The sequence below is a fragment of the Eretmochelys imbricata genome, chromosome 12, assembly GCF_965152235.1.
Source record: "Eretmochelys imbricata isolate rEreImb1 chromosome 12, rEreImb1.hap1, whole genome shotgun sequence".
NCBI classification, from domain to species: Eukaryota; Metazoa; Chordata; order Testudines; family Cheloniidae; genus Eretmochelys; species Eretmochelys imbricata.
The window spans coordinates 10,351,485-10,370,541 of NC_135583.1; the positions used below are offsets into that span (position 1 = coordinate 10,351,485).

The following is a 19,057-nucleotide window of genomic DNA, read 5'->3' on the forward strand; positions in this document are numbered from 1 at the left end:
ACAGCAAATCTGAAAAATTGGGATGGGGGGGGGGGAGTAAATAGGAGCCTATATAAGGACCCAAAAATCAAGACTGTCCCTATAAAATCAGGACAGCTGGTCACCCTACTTTCCTCCAGTCCTAGGGTTCCCCAGCGTGGTGGACGCTCTCTGGAGCCCTCAGGAGATTGCTTACACACCCAGGGGCGGGAAAATCATGTACCCACCCTTCCCTACCTTTGCTGGGGGGAGGATTTACCGCGCCTTGCGGGGAAGTCCCCGTCCCCAGAGCAGGCGAGTGCTGCTCCCCACAAAGGGGCAGGCTGCCCTTGGGTAAAGGCCAGAGCTGCTGCGGGGCGGGGTCGCAAATCGCCCGTGGCGAGCAGCGTAGGACACACCCGAGAAGGGTGGCGCCGGGGCGGGGGGGCTCGCCCGCCATGGCTGAGGTGAGGGCCCCGGCGCAGAGGGCGGGAGGCGGTGCCTGAGCCACCCCCACTATCCAGGGCAGGGCTGGCCGGGTATCACGTGCCGCTCTGCAGAGGCCGGGCGGGCTGCGAGCATCCCGCGGGCTGCGGCGAGCGGGGCGGTCACGGCGGGGAGTCGGAGAGGTAACGGGGGCTGCGGGAGCCGGGGCGCGGGTAAAACTCTCCGCAGGGAAGGGGCCGGGGGCTGGAGACGGGCGGAGGGACCCAGCCCAAGCGAGCCGCCTGGCGCTGTGGCCGGGCCCCCGGGGGGCTGCGGGTTCCGGCTGGGCCGGTTCCCCTGGGTCGGTTCAGGTGCCGCGGCCGTCTCCTCCCAGCGCCCCCTGTGGAAGGAGGCGTGCGGGCCCCCAGTGCCGGTATCGGGCCGCGCATCGCCCGCAGCCGCGAGGAGCCCGCCTCCCGTCCCACCCTCCCCTCTGGTAGCGGCGGAGCCAGGCGCTGAGGACGGAGGGGAAAATCCGGCTGCCAGCCCTGAGCTTCAGCGACCAGCCCCTCACCCCCGCCTCATGTACCCACCTTTTCCCCGCTGTGAGCTGGGCTGGGTCGCTGACGCCTTGCTTGGGTGCAGGTTTTGAGGCTCTGTGGCTGGACAAGCGATTCCTTCAGAGCGTAAACAACCAGGCGTCCTTGTGGCACCTTAGAGACCAACACATTTATTTGGGCATGAGCTTTTGTGGGCTAAAACCCACTTCATCGGATGCATGGAGTGGAAAATACAGTTGGTGGGTATAAATACACAGCACATGAAAAGATGGGAGTTGCCTTACCGTGAGTGGGGGGGGGGGGGAGCGGTCAGTGCTAAGGAGCCAATTCAGTTAAGGTGGAAGTGGCCTAGTCTCAACAGTTGACAAGAAGGGGTGAATACCAAGGGAGGGAAAAATCACTTTTGTAGTGCTAATGAGGCCAATGCAGTCAAGGTGGCCCATTTCAAACAGATGACAAGAAGGTGTGAGTATCAGCAGAGGGAAATTAGTTTTTGTGGTGACCCATCCACTTCCAGTCTTCATTCAGGCCTAATTTGATGGTGTCCAGTTTGCAAATTAATTCCAGTTCTGCAGTTTCTCATTGGAGTCTGTTTTTTCAATTTTTTTGTTGAAGAATTGCCACTTTTAAGTCGGTTATTGAGTGTCCAGGGAGATTGAAGTGTTCTCCTACTGGTTTTTGAATGTTATAATTCTTGATGTCTGGTCTGTGTCCATGTATTCTTTTGCGTAGAGACTGCCTGGTTTGGCCAAAGTATACGAAAGCTTATGAAATTTGTTAGTCTCTAAGGTGCCACAAGGATACAGACTAACACAGCTACTACTCTGAAACCATTCTGAGCTTAGCATCCTACAGGCACCTCAAGATGACTCCTCTGAGATCCACGTGTTGGAGCTTTTATTTATTTATTTATTTATTAATTATTTATTATTTCTGAGACCTTGTCAGTGTCTGCTTGGGCTCTCAGCCATATGTATCTATAGCAGGTTTAAAGCATGGTGTGAGAGGCCTGTGGTAGTTTTAGGGATCTGTAGTAGGAATGAAAACTTCATGTTATATCACTGTAAGTATTTACATTTACACAAATGAGTAAGACCCATCCCCTGCTGTAAGGAGCTTACCAGACTCTGAAGTATCTTTGAGTCTGATTTATTTTTTAAACTGAAATAGAAGAACTTTAGGTCTCCTTAAAATGCGGAACACAGAGTTGGTCAATTTAGGGAACCCTCGACTGTACTCAGGGTGTTACAGCACTTAGGCCTTCTCTATACTGCACTTTTGTTGAAACTTTTGTCGCTCAGTGGTGTGAAAAAACACACACCCCTGAACAACCGAAGTTTTAACGACAAAAAATGCCGGTGACGACGCTCTCTTGCTGACGAATCGACCGCCCCTCATTGGGCGGGGTTTATTTTGTTGGGCAATCTCTCTCCCGGTGACAAAGAGCAGCTACACTGCGCACCTTACAAAAGCGTAGCTGTAGCAGCACAGCTGCGCCATTGTAAGGTGTGCAGAGTAAACGTAGCCTCAGTTGGCTTCCCTTCAGAACATCTGAAATCTCTTGCAACTTCTGATTGTTAGTAAGGAGAGATGTGACCAATTCTTTTCACAGAATTGAGGTGAAGCTCATAGATGTATCCCTGTTGCTGTGGTACAGAAAGGACTCAAATCACAGTGAACGTCCGTAGATACGGTTCTTCCTGTAATGTAGTTACTAGGCATTATAACTTTCTGGTGTGTCACAACCAGTAATAAGTCTAATGTGTGTAGATTCCCTGCCATTTTAGTTCTGAAACTACCATTATGTCTTATGCTTATTGAAGTTAAAATTAGTCTTCCTTTTAGCCATGTGGGTTGTTCTGTTTGACTGCATGCATATACAGGGGTGATGAATGCTGTTATCAGAACCTTAATAGAAGGGACAATTGGATTTTTATTAGCTAACTTTTTAAAAATATCCAGTTTGGTAACACACCCTTTAAATAATAACCTGAAATGAATTTCATATCAAAGATAGTTTTAAAAAATTCTGCTTTTAATGGACTTCAGTATTGCCTCAAACCTTTTTACCCTTGCATTATTTTAGAATAGAAGACTAGCATTCCTCCAAAAATTAGTCTTTTTAAAGATGCTTTACACACCTCAATTCCCAATTCCACAGTAATTAAACCAATCTCCCAGAAATTTTATTTGTATGCTCTTATGTCAGGATTTTTATTTTCTGGTAAATTTGAGGCAAATCAAATGAGAAGTGGAATATAAAAGGGTTCAGAAAAGTACTCCCATATAGGACATTTTCAGAACTCTTTTTTGGCTTGTCACTTTAGAGAGACTTGGTTCAAAAACTCAAAATTCATATGATTCTGTTGGATTTTGGTAAGACTGCTGTCGTTAACTAGTTTTGACAGGTTTCTAAAATGGTGTAAAGATGTGGCAAACTTGTAAACCAGTCTTGCAACATGTTACTCCTGGGGGAATTTTGTGCTACTGTGCATGCACAGAATTCCTGTGCTGAGCAGAATTTTTTGGCCCCCTACAAAAAAGTAACTTCTACTGGAAAGTTGCTGCAGTTATGCCTTTTACCCACCAGGGGCCACTGTGGTGCTAGAACAGAGCAGCTGCTCCTGGGCCAGTCCCAGCTGCTGATAGGGAAGAAAAGAGGCTACCTTCATAGTAGTGTCCTGCCGGTGGGGCCAGGTCAGGAGACATAAGATATGGGGGGCACAGACAGTGTGGGGCACATGAGACTGCTGGGGGGGTTAACAGACTGGGGTTCATAAGGTCTATTGGGGGAAGACAGACTGGGGTAGGAGCTGAATGGGAATGGAGGCACAGGGCCACATAGGGACAGGGGGGTGCAGGGCCACCTGGGGATGGAGGGGAGAGGGCTCACTGAGTGGTGGTGCAAGGACACATGGAGGCGGTATTCCCCCCCACCCCCAAAACCTGTTCCAAACTTCTCCAATCCACACTCAACAACTCTCCAAATTCACACCCAGGCTCTCCCTCCCAGCAATTACTTCCCTCTCCCTCAGCTCCTCTGTTACCCCTGACTTCCTCAAGCCTTTGCACTGCTTCTGAATGGTAAGGGAAATATGGTTCTGTATTGTAGTTTAAATGAATTATTATTCAGAGTTCTGTATCTATGTCTAGTTAGAATCTATTTGTCAAAAAACTTTTATTGTCTGTTATTACAGATGTACTCGCTGACAGGTATTTTGAAATAAATTACCAAAATAATTGAAACTGGTGTGATTATATTGTGTTATTTTGACAAATAATATGCAGAATTTTGCAGAATTTGTGCTCAGAAATTTTTAATACTTTGGCACAGAATTCCCCCAGTAGTAAATGTGATCCAGCCAGGGGTGCTAAAAAGTGGATGGGCCTGCCCCTCTGCCCCTCCTCTTCCTTCTGAGGGCCCACCACCTGGCCAGAAACTGGAGCTCAGCTGGGGTAAGAGTGTCCCGGAGAGCCCAGGCAGCTGTGGAGCCATGGACCTTCCACCTGCCTGGGGGGATGGGGCAAGAGCATTCCCCAGCCTGTGTCCCCACCCTAAAGGCCCCCTGCCCAAGGCAGGTGGAGGGTCTGTGGCTCCCCACAGTTGCCCAGGCAGCTCTTGCCACGGCCTGGCTGCGGCTGTTCTGCCCCCAAGGCCCTGGCCAGCCTGGAAGCCAGAGCCGGCTCAGGGTAAGAGCCATGCGGGCAGCTGTGGGGAGCCACAGAGCTTCCACCTGTCCTGGATGGGTGGGTCTAGGGGGCAGGGACACAAGCTAGTGGCTGCTCTTGGGCCCCCACATGGCAGGCAGGTGGAGGGATCCAAGCTCCCCAGCTGGGCTCTGGATTCTGGCTTGGCCGGGGGTGGTGGTGGTGTGTGGAGCCTCAGTGGAAAGAGTAGGGGCAGGGACCACAGAGTGGGTGGAGCCTCATGGTCCCCCTCACTTTTAAGAAGAATCCATCACCCCAGGATCCAACTAAAAACCTTCCTCCCCTAATGTTTTTAACATTCTAATCCAACAGTTCTCAAAATTCTTTGCACTTCAACACGCTTCTGACAACAAAAATTACGACATGACCCTGAGGGGTGGGACTGAAGCCAGAGTTCCACCATCCTAGGCAAGGTGGATAGAGCCGAAGCCAAAGCCTGAGGGCTTCAGCCCTAGATGATGGTGGGGGCACTGTAACCTGAGCCACGCCCCCCAGGGCTGAAGCCAAAGCCTGAGCCCACCACCGGCTTCAGTCCTGGGCAGTGGGGCTCGGGCTTTGGCTTCAGCCCTGGGCCTGAGCAAGTCTAACACCAGCCCTGGCAATCCCATTAAAATGGGGTCATGACCCACTTTGGGGGTCCTGAACCACAGTTTGAGAACTGCTCCTCTTCCTTCCATTTTCTTATGTAGTGAACCTGCAGCATCTTCCAATTTTATGTGGAAAAAAACCATGCAAAGACTAGATTGTACAGAAAGATGTCATTCTTAAGAACATAAGAATGGTCATACTGGATCAGATCAATGGTCCATGTAGCTCAGTATCCTTTCTTCTGACAGTGGCCGGTGCCAGATGCCTCTGAGGGAGGGAACAGAACAGAGCAATTTATCAAGTTATCCATTCCCTGATGCCCAGTCCCAGCTTCTGGCAGTCAGGTTTAGGGACACCCAGAGACTGGCTAATAGCCATTGATGGACCTATCCTCCATCAATTTATTTAATGTTTTTTGAACCCAGTTATATTTTTGGCCTTCGCAGGATCCCCTGGCAATGAGTTCTTCACACAACGCACAGTCAACCTGTAGAATTGCTTCCTTATCTTTGTTTTAAACCTTCTGCACATTAATTTCATTGGATGACCCCTGGTTTGTGTGTTATGTGAATGGGTAAAAAACACTTTTCTCCCCACCATTCATGATTTTATAGACCTCTCTCATTTTTCTTATTAGTTGTCTCTTTTCCAAACTGAAAAGTCCCAGCTTTATTAATCTCTCCTCATATGGAAGCTGTTCCATAACACTAATAATTTTTGTTGCCCTTTTCTGTACCTTTTCCAATATCTTTTTTGAGATAAGGTGACCAGATCTGCATGCAGTATTCAAGATGTGAGCATACCATGGATTTATATAGTGGCATTATGATACTCTGTCTTATTATCTATCCCTTTCCTAATGGTTCCTAATATTCTGTTAGCTTTTTTGACTGCCATTGCAAATTGGGCAGATGTTTTCAGAGAACTGTCCATGATGACTCCAACATCTTTCTCTTCTGTATGAGTAGTTAAGATTTTTTTCCAATGTGCATAACTTTGCATTTATCATTATTGAATTTCATCTGCCATTTTGTTGCCTGGTCACTCAGTTTGGTGAGATCCCTTTGTAACTCTTAGTTCAATCTGAAGCAGACTGCAATCTTGAGTGATTTTATACAGTCTGCAAACTTTGCCACCTCACTGTTTTAACCGCTTTTCCAGACCATGTATGTATACATTGAACAGCACAGGTCCCATTACTGATCTTTGGGAACCCTGCACTTTACTTCTCTCCATTAGGAAGACTGACCATTTATTCCTGCCTTTTGTTTCCTATGTTTTCACCAGTTACTGATCCATGAGAGGACCTTCCCTCTTATCCCATGGCTGCTTAAGAGCCTTTGGTGAGGGACCTTGTCAAAGCTTTCTGAAAGTCCAAATACATTATATTCACTGAATCACCCTTATCCAGGTGTTTGTTGACCCCCCTCAAAAAGTTCTAATAGATTGGTGAAGCATGATTTCCCTTTGCAGAAGCCATGTTGACTCTTCCCCACTGCATTGTGTTCATCGGTCTCTGATAATTCCGTTCTTTACTATCGTGTCAACTAGGGTTGTCAATCACTGTTAATGCCTGTGATTAACTGAAAACAAAATGTTAATTTTTTTAACAGCGCTAATTGCATAGCTCTGGGCAGGGAGGGAGGCATCAGCTGCGGAGGGATCTGACAGTGACGGGTCAGGTGCTGTAACCCAATCCCCCTCCAGGGAGAGAGAGAGAGAGAGAGAAGAGGAAGTGGCTCCCATCCCAGGTCTGGAAGAGAGTTAGGGATCCTGACCCCAAGGGACTTAATGTTAACATCCCCTAACCTTTCTTTGAACTGTAGTTAATTGAAGTTCATGGGTCTTTTGGTAGTGTTGTAAACTACCATGGATTTAGCTATAGAGCAGGAGCCATACAAATAGACTTCCACTGGGGAAAGATCTTATTCCTTACTTTTAAATATTTCTTTACATCCAGCCTCTTAAAATTCTGTAGGAAATAAAATTCTGTGTCTGGGGTTCCCACTGAGGTATCCTGCTTACTGACCTTTAGGATACCAAAGTGATTTTAAAAGGTATTAAAAAATCATTTGAGAGTAATAATTCAGCAATAAAACAACATTGTGCCAGAGACATGCTGGTATATGGCATTGAGCTAAATGGGCATGCTGGGGAGTATGAACCTGGAATTGTCATATACTAGAAAACACTGCACTGCACCTTTGTCTCCTTCTCTCCCAGCCTTCTATTTTCTGTGCCTAATAATGGTCTCTGGCAGAAACCTGGGTTTTAGTAAATATTTTCTGTTCTCAGTATGTGTTTTTTCTAACTTTGACACTGCTTCAGTTTTGTTCACTAATATTTTTCCACATTCTACACTCTTCTTTGGTTAGATGGAGACTGATAAGTTTTGGTGCCAGTTAAGATTAGGTGTACTGCTTGTAGAGACACTTTATCAGTATTGTTTACATAGCACAAGTAGCATTCTAGATATTTATATAGACAAACAAGCAGTCTCTGTGCTGAAGATCCACCAGTCATAACTGACAATATAAAATAAGACTAGAGGATAGCTTGCATCTAACTAACTGAGTGAACTGTTCTGTGCATGTATTAATACCACATTTTGTGCAATATTTACCATTTAGCAAACACTTACAGTTGTGACTTCAGGAGGGGCTTGAAGGTGGGGAGCAGACTCAGTGTGAGATTCTCCACAGAAAGGGCTATATGGGAAAATGTAGACTAGTGTGAGAGGACAGCGTAGCAGTTGTGTGGAGCAAAGCAGAGTATGGTAACAGATGAAAACAGATAGAAGCTAAGTTATGTAGGACCTTGTAGTCAAGGAACTTAAGTTTGGGGTGGTGGCAAGGGCAAGTGAAGGGATTTGAATCGTGGCTGGACCAGGGGTTTCCAGCTACAGTATTTAAATATGTCTCTGGGATTAGCATTTGAATGTAAACTTGAGTGGCTTTTGTTCTGAGTTGGTACCGAAAGTCTAAATCCACCATCTTTCTGCAGGATTAGGGTTTGTGTGTGAATAAGTTCATAACAATGTTTGATGAGTCACTAAGACCCTGTCTACACAATGAAACAGGCCATGTTTTGAAAGCTGTTTCAATAGAAGCAGTTATATTGGGCAGTGTAAGAATACCGTAAACACTGCAAATATTTCCTGAAATTGTGTTTGAGGAGTTCTTGCAGCACATCTTGTTTCATAGTGTAAGTGGGGGCTTTAAAATATTGTACTATTTTATAGCTTGACTATACAAAACTAAGAATAAATACCCAGTATTTTCAAAATAGCATTTAGATGTCCTAGCAATGGTTTCAGTATCCTCACTGAGTTAGAGCAGTGCCTCTCAACCTCTGCAGACGATTGTACCCCTTTCAGGAGTCTGATTTGTTTTGCGTACCCCAAGTTTCACCTCACTTAAAAACTATGTGCTTATAAAAATACAAAAGTGTCACAGCTCCCTATTACTGAAAAATTCTTTACTTTCTCATATTTCCACATAATTACAAAATAAATAAATTGGAATATAAATTTTCATTTACATTTCAGTGTATAGTATATAGACCAGTATAAACAAGTCATTATCTATATGAAATTTTAGTTTGTACTGACTTTATGTAGCCTGTTGTAAAACTAGGCAAATATCTAGATGAGTTGATGTCTCCCCTGGAAGACTTCTGCGTGTCACCAGGAGTATGCATACCTCTGGTTGAGAGCCTCTGAATTAGAGGTTAGTGTATCTCCCCAGAAGGGGCTGCTATCTTAAACATAGTTCCAGCAGGTGTCCAGTTTGATTCAAAGTAGAAGCGAGAAAAAAAAAATCAGCTTTGAAACTGATATCTAATGATAAACCAGGTGTTGTCATAACAATTTGATGATGCAAACTAGGATTGAGGATTGATTGTTAGCTATTTTTATGTTTAAAACAAAAATTTTGGAGTATTTACTATTTGTGATTAGCCAGTCTAATCTCTTAGCAAAATTATAACTATTTATAGTCATATCTGTCTTTAAAAGCATTTCAATAGACTAAATTTTAAATATCATGAGTCCTTTTTCAAAGCCCATTTCTGGTACAACACCAACAAGAAATCAGCCAGAGTAGAACAACAAGGCAGAGGGCAGTTCTAATTTTGAAGAAGGGATAGAGAAAGCAACTTGAGTTCTTCCTTTGATTTTTTGGAGGTTGGGAGGGGAGAGAAGGTTGGGATAGGCATATGCTGGGTCTGTCAAGAGGCTGTACTGATGTTAATTATTGTAGTGATGGAAGTTCTTGCTATGTGTATGTGAATTCCCTCAGACACTTACTTTAAGCTTGGCATCAGCTAGTCAACAAGCCCAGCCCACTGGAGAAATGGTGGGATAACAGAGGATGGAAAAGTTTTCTAAATATAGGACTGCTTATTAAACTAGCATCCACAAAGTTATAGACCAAACAAATCCATTTCCATAGTGCTTTATAATTACAGTAGAATTAGCTCCTCAAGAGTCGGTAGGCTCTCTTGATCAGGAAAGCTTTTATCTATATCTTCACTAGCAAATAACATCCTTGACTGTCAACATAGTCTCGCCAAATAGTTTTTACAGCACTGATAGGAATGTAGAAGAGCTGGTATGATTATGGGCCTTAGACTCTCTCAGTCTGTGCTAAAATGAAATAAACAGTCAGACCTGGCTTTGCCTCCCCTTCCTAGATTTCAGTGGGGGAAGAGGCTATGTTTCAACATACTGTGAGTGTATGGCTATATTGGAACAAATTTTCCATGACCTATTTTCTGGTTGGGCTTTTTTCCTCTGAAAATAAATGCCAGATAACTATGGGGAAGGAGGGAAATCCTGAACCTTTCAGAACCCTTAACATTTGGGGAGAATAAATCCAGTTTCTAAAATTTTTTTTTTTTTGGAAACTCTTTTCTTTTACTTGTGATGGTATTGTGATAGACCCAGGCCAGCTGGGTACAGCAGAATAGCAGAAGGCAGATATACTGGCCACTGGATTAACAGTTTTCTGTTCCCTGACTGACCAGAGCAGGGGCTGCTCCAGGCTAATGAGAACACCTGACTCCAATTAACCTGCAAAGAGTCAGGTGAGGCCATTAAGCTAATGTGACCACCTGACTCTAAGGCCCTCTGATACTATAAAAGGGCTCACTCGCCTCAGGCAGAGGAGAGCCAGGGAAGAGGAAGTGCGGCTGAAGGGCTAGTTAATGAAGACACCCTCAAGCCATTGGTAAGGGAGCCCTAAGGTAAGGGTGAAGAAGAGAGAAGCGGGAGAGCTGTGGGGAAGTGGCCCAGGGAAATGTAGCAAGTCTGGCAGTGAAAGGTCAGCTGCCAACAGCTGTTATTATTAGGGTCCCTGGGCCAGAACCCGGGGTAGAGAGCAGGCCCAGGTTCCCCCCAACCTGCCACTACAGAAACACCTCCTGGGAGGGGAAGACAGGCCCCCGTCAGGACAGGAGGCTAAACTGTTTGGGAATAAGCCCATAGGGACAGAGACTGTGGGAGTTCTCTCACCAACCTCCTTGCTGGCTTATGATAAGGGCTCAGTAGACTGTAACCCCGGCCCTAGAGAGAGGGGCTACGTGGAGCGTCACAGTGAGTCTCTGAGGCTAGCATAAACCGCCTAGAAGCGTGGGACCCACAGGGAGAAGGGCGGAGCTCTGCCACAGGTATATTCTGTAATACAGAAGTTTGTGTGGGATGACTTTTCCAAATATGGCTGAGTTTGACTGTATTATGCCATTACTGTTTGCTCTGACAGAATAAAAGTTTAACATTTTAAACAAATCTTTAAAAAAGCCTTAAGGGAGGATTTGTAATAATTCAGCAGACCTATTTGTAATATTATAGTCTTTCAAATGCAGTCAAATTTATGTAAATAATACTATTTTTGGATACTTACTGCATTTTCTCTTTTATGAAAAGAGATAGAAGGCTTATACTGGACATAATGTGAACAGGCTATATTCCATTCCAGTAAATGGCTTTTACATGCCATTTCCATGTAGATTACATATTTATTTCCCTTGGTTTAAAATATTTAAAATGGCTTGAAAGAGTAAGAACATGTTCTAAGTATATTAGGTCAGAATGTTTTAATTAACTTACATCGTTATATTGTCAACATTATAATCTACAAAGTAAGGATTTGATTTTTTTCAAAAGGAAGAATCTGTAACTGCGTGAACAAAGAGTGAGTGAAAATGACCATAAATGCATGGACAAATGTGTTTATACTTGTATGCCCAGGTAGATGCATCTATTAATTACTTTCAGGCACAAATACTGAATTGTGTGCATAATTATATGTTGGACCTACTGAAAATCAGACCATAAATACTTTGTATGTGCCTTTTCCCTCTTCACTAAGTTAGTGCCAGGATCAATTTCAAGATAAAAAGTTTACTTTTGGAATGAAATACCCCTAATTAAGCTTCTGTGATAAAGAAAATATAATGCAAGATAAAATAGTTGATTTCTCTGCTAGAGCAACTGCTTTGCCAAATCTCACCCAGACTTGCATGTTTCTGCTCTGCAGTAGGCCACTGAAATGTGCACTCAGGATTTAGTGCTTGGCAAGGGCATATGAAAATGATAGCACATTTTTAGGAAAGGAGTAGGCTCGTTCTTATGAAACTTCTGATAATCCAATCAGAAGTTAGATTTTGAATAAAAGCTAGTGTCAATGCAAATTAAAGATCAATTTGTATTTAATCAGATTGTTTCATCTCTAAACTTGTCTGTATTTCAGAATTGATATTAGTATAATCTTACGTTTAAGTGTTAAGGCCAGCAGTGATCCTTTTTAAGGAGGGAGGGGAAGATCCTCTAGAGACTTGAGGTGTAAGATGTTCAGCTCTGAAGTCAAGGAAAATCAAATATGAACCATTCAGAAGCTTTATCCACACTTTTTTTCCACTTTTGTATTCTTGGGCGCTTTTAAAAACAATTAGTTATGGAAGAGGAAAGAATAAAACTTTAATTGAAATGTGTTTTATATTGTAATAAACTTGTCGTCTTCACTACTTCCACCGTCTGTTCTTTCTTGTACTGTGCTTTCTCTTTATACACCTCCATTACCCCTTTTGATCTTTCCAGTTCGACTGACAGGTGTCAATGACCTTTGAATTTCCTCTGTTCTGTGCTTCCCCACAACTCCCCACCCCTTGCAAATCAGCACCATTTATTTTTCTTTTCACTTTTGTCTTCTAGGATATTTTGAGACTGTTGCTTGTTCAAATGTCATGTTTTACCATCCAAAGATTTACCCTCATTCAAAATCATATAGCACACGGTAGCAAAAGAGGGATATCTGAGGTTACACAAGTCAGTCCTACGCTCCAAGCAGAAAGAAGAATTGATGTGAAGGGTTAGACAAAATGTTATGTTGTTAATTTTTAGCTGTCTGTAATTTTGTTTTAGATTGGGATTGGTGTTAGAGAATACACAACAATTCCACAATGGAAGAAAGGGCAAATGGTACAGTGGCTCATAACTCACTGGCTGGATACTCTCCCATCAAGGAAGCAGGCAAGCCAGATTCAAGTGACAGCTGTGAAATGTATGAAAGAAACAAAGAAACAATGCAGCTGAAGAAAGAAATCTCTTTGCTTAATGGAATCAGCCTCATAGTAGGCAACATGATTGGTTCAGGTATCTTTGTCTCACCTAAAGGAGTTCTCATCTACAGTGCCTCCTATGGATTGTCGCTAATAATCTGGGCAACTGGGGGGATTTTTTCAGTGTTTGGAGCTCTCTGCTATGCTGAACTGGGAACCACTATTACCAAGTCAGGAGCCAGCTATGCATATATCTTGGAGGCTTTTGGGGGCTTTATTGCTTTTATTCGCTTATGGACCTCATTATTAATTGTTGAGCCAACTAGTCAGGCAATTATTGCAATAACCTTTGCTAACTACATTGTGCAGCCTGTCTTCCCTTCTTGTGAGCCTCCTTATGTTGCCTGTCGTCTCATCGCAGCTGCTTGTATATGTAAGTATTATGTGAAAACTAATGTGATTATTATTTTGACTGTGAACATCTATTACATATAATCCTGTTTAGATTCCAGAACTGTAGCATTCTGAATCTAGAATGGGTTGAGTTAAAGTAAGGAAAGGAAATGGTTTCCAGGTAATCAACATAGATTGGATGTGCATGACCAGGATATTTTGACGTCTTAAAGGCAAAATCTTTCACTCTTAACTAAAACTTAGCTCAAGTCCTGATTCTTCTTGGGGGAATTTTTAATTATGGCTGGCAGAATTTAGCAGTGGCATCTTTAAACAGAGAGGCCAGGTTTATGTAACTTTGTGTCTCTTCCTCTCTCCATGACTTCCAGAAAACTCAATTTCTTATTAGAAACCTTGTGTGCTTTCAAACAAACTGTTCACTTTTAAACGTCACTTTCAGGGAATAGCTTTATTGACAGAGGCCTATCTTTTGGGACTCAAGTAACTTTGTTTGTTTGAGGGGGGTGCTGGGTGGATTGATTTTTAAAATCAAGGTGATTTCTATAATTATTTAAATCTGCAAGCAGGAAACTTTAAAAATCCATTATTTTAATCAATCTTGTTTTGCATTTGTACTTTTCAGTTCTTTTCCTAAAGAAAAAATGTGATTCTTGTTGATTGGTATAACCATTAAAAATGGTGGTTTGCAACTAAATATAGTTTATTAATACTAAATGTATACTAATTTTGGTACTTTTTGCTAACTCTGAGAATGTTATGTATACACACTTAAGCAATTCTATATCTTAATATACATTTATTCAGATTCTTAATTTTTACACTTTTTAGATGAATGACATTTATTTATTACAGAGAGTGATCAATTATTTGTGATTTGTGTCTAGCTGCATTTAGAAGACATTGAAATTAAAAATGCACAAAACCAGCATTTTCAAATTGTTGTTAAATTAAAACTACCTGAAGTGTGGTGGATACACAAGGAAAAAAAAATCACAGCATGTTTCTTATTTAAAACTATTTAATAAAACAAAGTATTAGCTATACTTAATGAATTGGACTGATTTTGTTTCTGGTCACCAGGTCCTTCAAGATTTTAGAACTAGTAGATCTCATCCTCATTGTTTTTATTGATAGATTTGGAAGAGAAAAACAAGTTTTCAACTTCCAAACAGTTTTTCAACTTTGATTGAACTCTAGTTGTTCAACTGAACTGGTTTAAAGAAGAAAATATTCTTTGAGCGCCTGCAGAAGAGGCTATTGCTATCAAAAGCTGGTTTAGTACTTAGCTAGTGACTTCAAATTTAAATTTAAAAATCCAACTTTTTGATTTAAAAAATATATATATATTTTTATCCACCGTGGGTGAGTGAGTAAAGTTTCACTAATCTTTCCTTCTCTATCATACCGAAGAGAAAATACCTTTTGTGCCTACAATTGTAAATTATATGCTTTTTATAAGGCTCTGATAGTTGAAAATCCCCTTTTGTACAATAAGGAAACTGATCTCATGGATCAGTAACAGGTTAAAAGATAGGAAACAGTCTATTTTCATAATGGAGAGAGGTAATAGCAAGGTCCACCAAGGACTTAGGCTGTACAGCACATTCATAAATCTGGGAAAGGGGGTGATAACAGTGAGGTGGAAAAATTTCCAGATGATACAAAATTACTCAAGATAGTTGAGTCCAAATTGACTGCAAAGAGTTACAAAGAGATCTTACCAAACTGAGTGACCGGGCAACGCAATGGCAGATGAAATTCAGTGTTGGTAAATGCAATGTAATGCACATTGGAAAAAAAATCTCAACTATACATACAAAATGATGGGGTCTAAATTAGCAGTTATCACTCAAGAAAGATCTTGGCATCCTTGTTCTCTAAAGACATCTGCTCTGGTGCAGCAGCAGACAAAATAACAAAATAACTAACAATGTTGGGAACTGTTAGGAGAGGGATAGATAAAGAAAATATCACAATGCCACTATATAAATCCATGGTAAGACCCCACCTTGAATACTGTGCAGTTCTGATCTCCCCATCTCAAAAAGATATTACAATTGGAAAAGGGCAACAAAAATTCTAAGTGGTAAAGAAGAGCTTACATAGGAGGAGAGATTAAAAAGACTGGAACTGATCAGCTTAGAAAAGAGATAACTAAGGGGTGAGATATGATAGGGGTCTATAAAATCATGAATGATGTGGAGAAAGTGAATAAGGAAGGAATTTACTCATTCACATAACACACAAGCCAAGGGTTACCAATGAAATTAATAGGTAACAGATTTAAAACACACACAAGAAACCAACCAACCAAAAGAAAGTAGATCACACAACCTACATTCTCCTGTGGAACTTGTTGCCTGAGGATGATGTGAAGGCCAAAAGTATAACTCGGTTCAAAAAGAATTAGATAAGTTGATATAGGATAGATCCATCAATGACTATTAGCCAAGATGGTCCTGAACGCAGCCCCATGCACTGGGTGTTCCTAAACCTCTCACTGCAAGAAGCTGGTACTGGATGACAGGAGATGGATCACTTGGTAAATTGCTGTGTTCTGTTCATTCCCTCTGAAGTATCTGGCACTGGTTATTGTTGGAAGACTGGATACTGGACTAGGTGGATCATTGGTCTGATCCAGTATAACTGTTATGTTAAAGACCGAAATGAGAGAAAAGCAGACATTCTTTCTGGCTGAAGAGGCCAGGGTTTTCATGCTTGATTAACCTAGCATTAGATCTTAAGATGTGCCTATCTTGGAGAAGGAGAAGTAATGTCATAAATTAGTCTCCTTTGTGGTTATGGTAGCCGGGACAAACATTTGCTGAAAAGCTTTGTTTTAGAAATAAGTTGTGTGCTTTAAAATCCTGCCCTCAACCACGTGACTTCCTTGCTAGAACTCGCTCCACTGCACTACTTTTATTTGTAGCTCTGTCACTACAGAAGTCCTCCCTTGCTACTTGGCAGCAGCTTGCAACCTAAAATTGAGAATCAAATAAAATCTGTGAAGGGTACTAACTTAAGGAAAACCAACATGAGCAGTGTGTCTGAAAATTGTTGGATAGTTTCTGTGCAAAAATGGGGATTTTGTTTCCCAATATATACAGTAACAAATACAAGTTGTTTACTAGCTGATATACTGCAAGATCTGTTTCCTGAAAATTCCAAATGTTGTGACACTTTACCACTCACTTCTGAGATCTTTACTATCGTGGGATATTATCTCAAAGTGCACAGGCACACTTTACAATGTGATCAATATAAGCTAGCAGATTGACCACAGCTGCAACAAAATTGATAGAAGCAATCTTAGGGCAGGTCTACACTGCGGGGTTAAGTCAACTTAAGTTACGCAAGTCCAGCTACGTGAATAACATAGCTGGAGTCGATGTAGCTTAGGTTGACTTATTGCAGTGTCTACACTGCGTTGGGTCAATGGGAGACTTACCTTATGCTTCTCGTTCTGGTGGAGTACCAGAGTCTATGAGTGAGCGATCTGTTAATTTAGCGGGTCTTCACTAGACCCGCTAAATCGACCGTCGGAGGATCGATCACCACAGCGTTGATCCATGGTAAGTGTAGACATACCCTTAGTAACCAGAAAAAAGCATAGTCTAACAATGAAAGAGTTTGGTTTGTTCAGATTCTTAGATTTTTTTTTTAAACTCCAGAGATAGGACAGCACTTCACAATCAAATTGTCATGAAAACAGACCAAATGTTCTAACATCTTTGTAATAGGAAAATTTTTCATAAAAAGTCATTTGCACATGGAAAATTACCTAAAAACTGTTGGCTAGAATAAAAAATCTTGTTCACATAAGTATGGTTTATTATAGAGTAACAAAAACAACTATTTGGTTATGTTGGAAGGCAGATCTGATACCAGTTTTTTTTCCCTTGAGTGTTTCTCAGGAGCTCCTACAGTCATGATTTTCAAAATTTGATATCTCTGTTTTTCCCAGTCTTGACAAGTTGAAGGAAATGTGGTTCATCCTTTTCAGTTGCCAACTTTTCAAGTTCACCAGTCTCTCACTTGTATGGGATCATTACCCTTGGCTTTTTATTAATTTTGAATTATTATTCTTCCATGGGGTAACTGGACTAAGTACATTCCTATCTCCGTGTGCTGCCCCCCTTTTTTAGCTTGTTGGGTTGTGGCTCTTTAACCAAGCTTTATAATTGTATATAATTATCTATTTCAGTCAATGTGACTACATTGTTTGATACCCTGTGACAAAACTCTTTCCTTGTCTCCATGGGTCCCGCATTTCCTGGCGGATTTCACTAGCCTCAGAGGCTCACTGTGACCCTCCACATAACCCTTCTCTCTCTAGAGACAAGGGTCACAGTCTACTGAGCCATTTTCATCATAAGCCAGCAAGGGAGGTAAGGAGAAGCTATCCTCCCTTGCACAGTCTCTGTTGTCTCCCAGTCTCAGTGATTAATCAGGGGGGCAAAGGGGGGAGCCCAGGTCCACCCTCTACTCCAGGCTCCAGCCCAGGGACCCTAATAGCATCAGCTATGGTAGCTGACCTTTTAGAAACTTGACACATACAATTCCCTGGCCTACTTCCCCACAGCAGACCCCACTTCCTCAAGCTCCACTTCACCCTTACCTCAGCGCCTCCTTCCTTGTGCCTGATATGGTGTGTACTGCTCAGTCTCTCTAACAACACAACTTCCTCCCACAGCTCCTGACATTCACACCCACCAGACTAACTGGGAGGCTTTTAACTAGTTTCAGCCAGCCCCTGATTGGCTTCAGGTGTCCCAATCAACCTAGTGTTCTCCCTGCCTTCTGGAAAGTTCTTAATTGGCCCCAGGTGTCTTAATTGACCTGGAGCAGCTGCTATTTAACTTATCCTGGTTCCAGGGATTTGTTTACCTTGAAGCTAATATATCTATCTCCCACTACTTTTCTATAGCCATCTGACCTTGCCCCGTCACAACCCTTATAATAGCATGTTTTTTCAGTAAGAAAGCTTAGTAAAATACAATTTAATTTCACTAACTATATATTGTTTGCTAGTGCCAATATCTGCATCTAGGTAAGTGCCTAAAATGCAGGATTGAAATAGATTAATTATAATCTGGATAGTGCAAAAATTTTTCTGAATTATAGAAAAACAATAAAGATACAAATATATAATCCCTGAATATTCAGATGGTACTTTGGGAGGGGCTGTTTAATATTTTAAAATTTGAGGAAAAAATGAATACATTAGAGCAATAACGCAAACTGAGTGTAGTGTGTAGCAACAGCAATCAGAGAAGAGATGATCTGATAAATTTGGTTACATGGGCAAATCTAAAGTCATAGAATATTAAGGTTGGAAGAGACCTCAGGAGGTCATCTAGTCCAATCCCCTGCTCAAAGCAGGACTAACACCCACTAAATCATCCCACCTAGGGCTTTGTCAAGCCGGGGCTTAAAAACCTCTAAGGATGGAGATTCCACCACCTCTCTAGGTAACCCATTCCAGTGCTTCACCACCCTCCTAGTGAAATAGTGTTTCCTAATATCCAACCTAGACCTCCCCCACTGCAACTTGAGACCATTACTCCTTGCTCGGTCGTCTGCCACCACTGGGAGCAGCCGAGCTCCATCCTCTTTGCAACCCCCCTTCAGGTAGTTGAAGTCTACTATCAAATCCCCCCTCAGTCTTCTCTTCTGTAGACTAAATAACCCCAGTTCCCTCAGCCTCTCCTCATAAGTCATGTGCCCCAGCCCCCTAGTCATTTTTGTTGCCCTCCGCTGGACTCTCTCCAATTTGTCCACATCCTTTCTGTAGTGGGGGGACCAAAACTGGACGCAGTATTCCAGGTGTGGCCTCACCAGTGCTG

At 42.3% G+C, this 19,057-nt stretch overlaps 1 protein-coding gene across 1 annotated transcript in view; it reads left to right on the top strand.

Moving 5' to 3' along the window:
- Nucleotides 1-530: 530 nt before the first annotated feature.
- The window catches only part of SLC7A6 (solute carrier family 7 member 6), a 54,033-nt gene continuing 35,506 nt past the window's right edge, over nt 531-19,057 (top strand). Inside the window, exons 1-2 of the mRNA XM_077831067.1 lie at nt 531-587; nt 12,661-13,230. Of these exons, the coding sequence (XP_077687193.1) occupies nt 12,699-13,230 (532 nt within the window). The 5' untranslated portion in view covers nt 531-587; nt 12,661-12,698. The remainder of the gene's footprint in view (nt 588-12,660; nt 13,231-19,057) is intronic.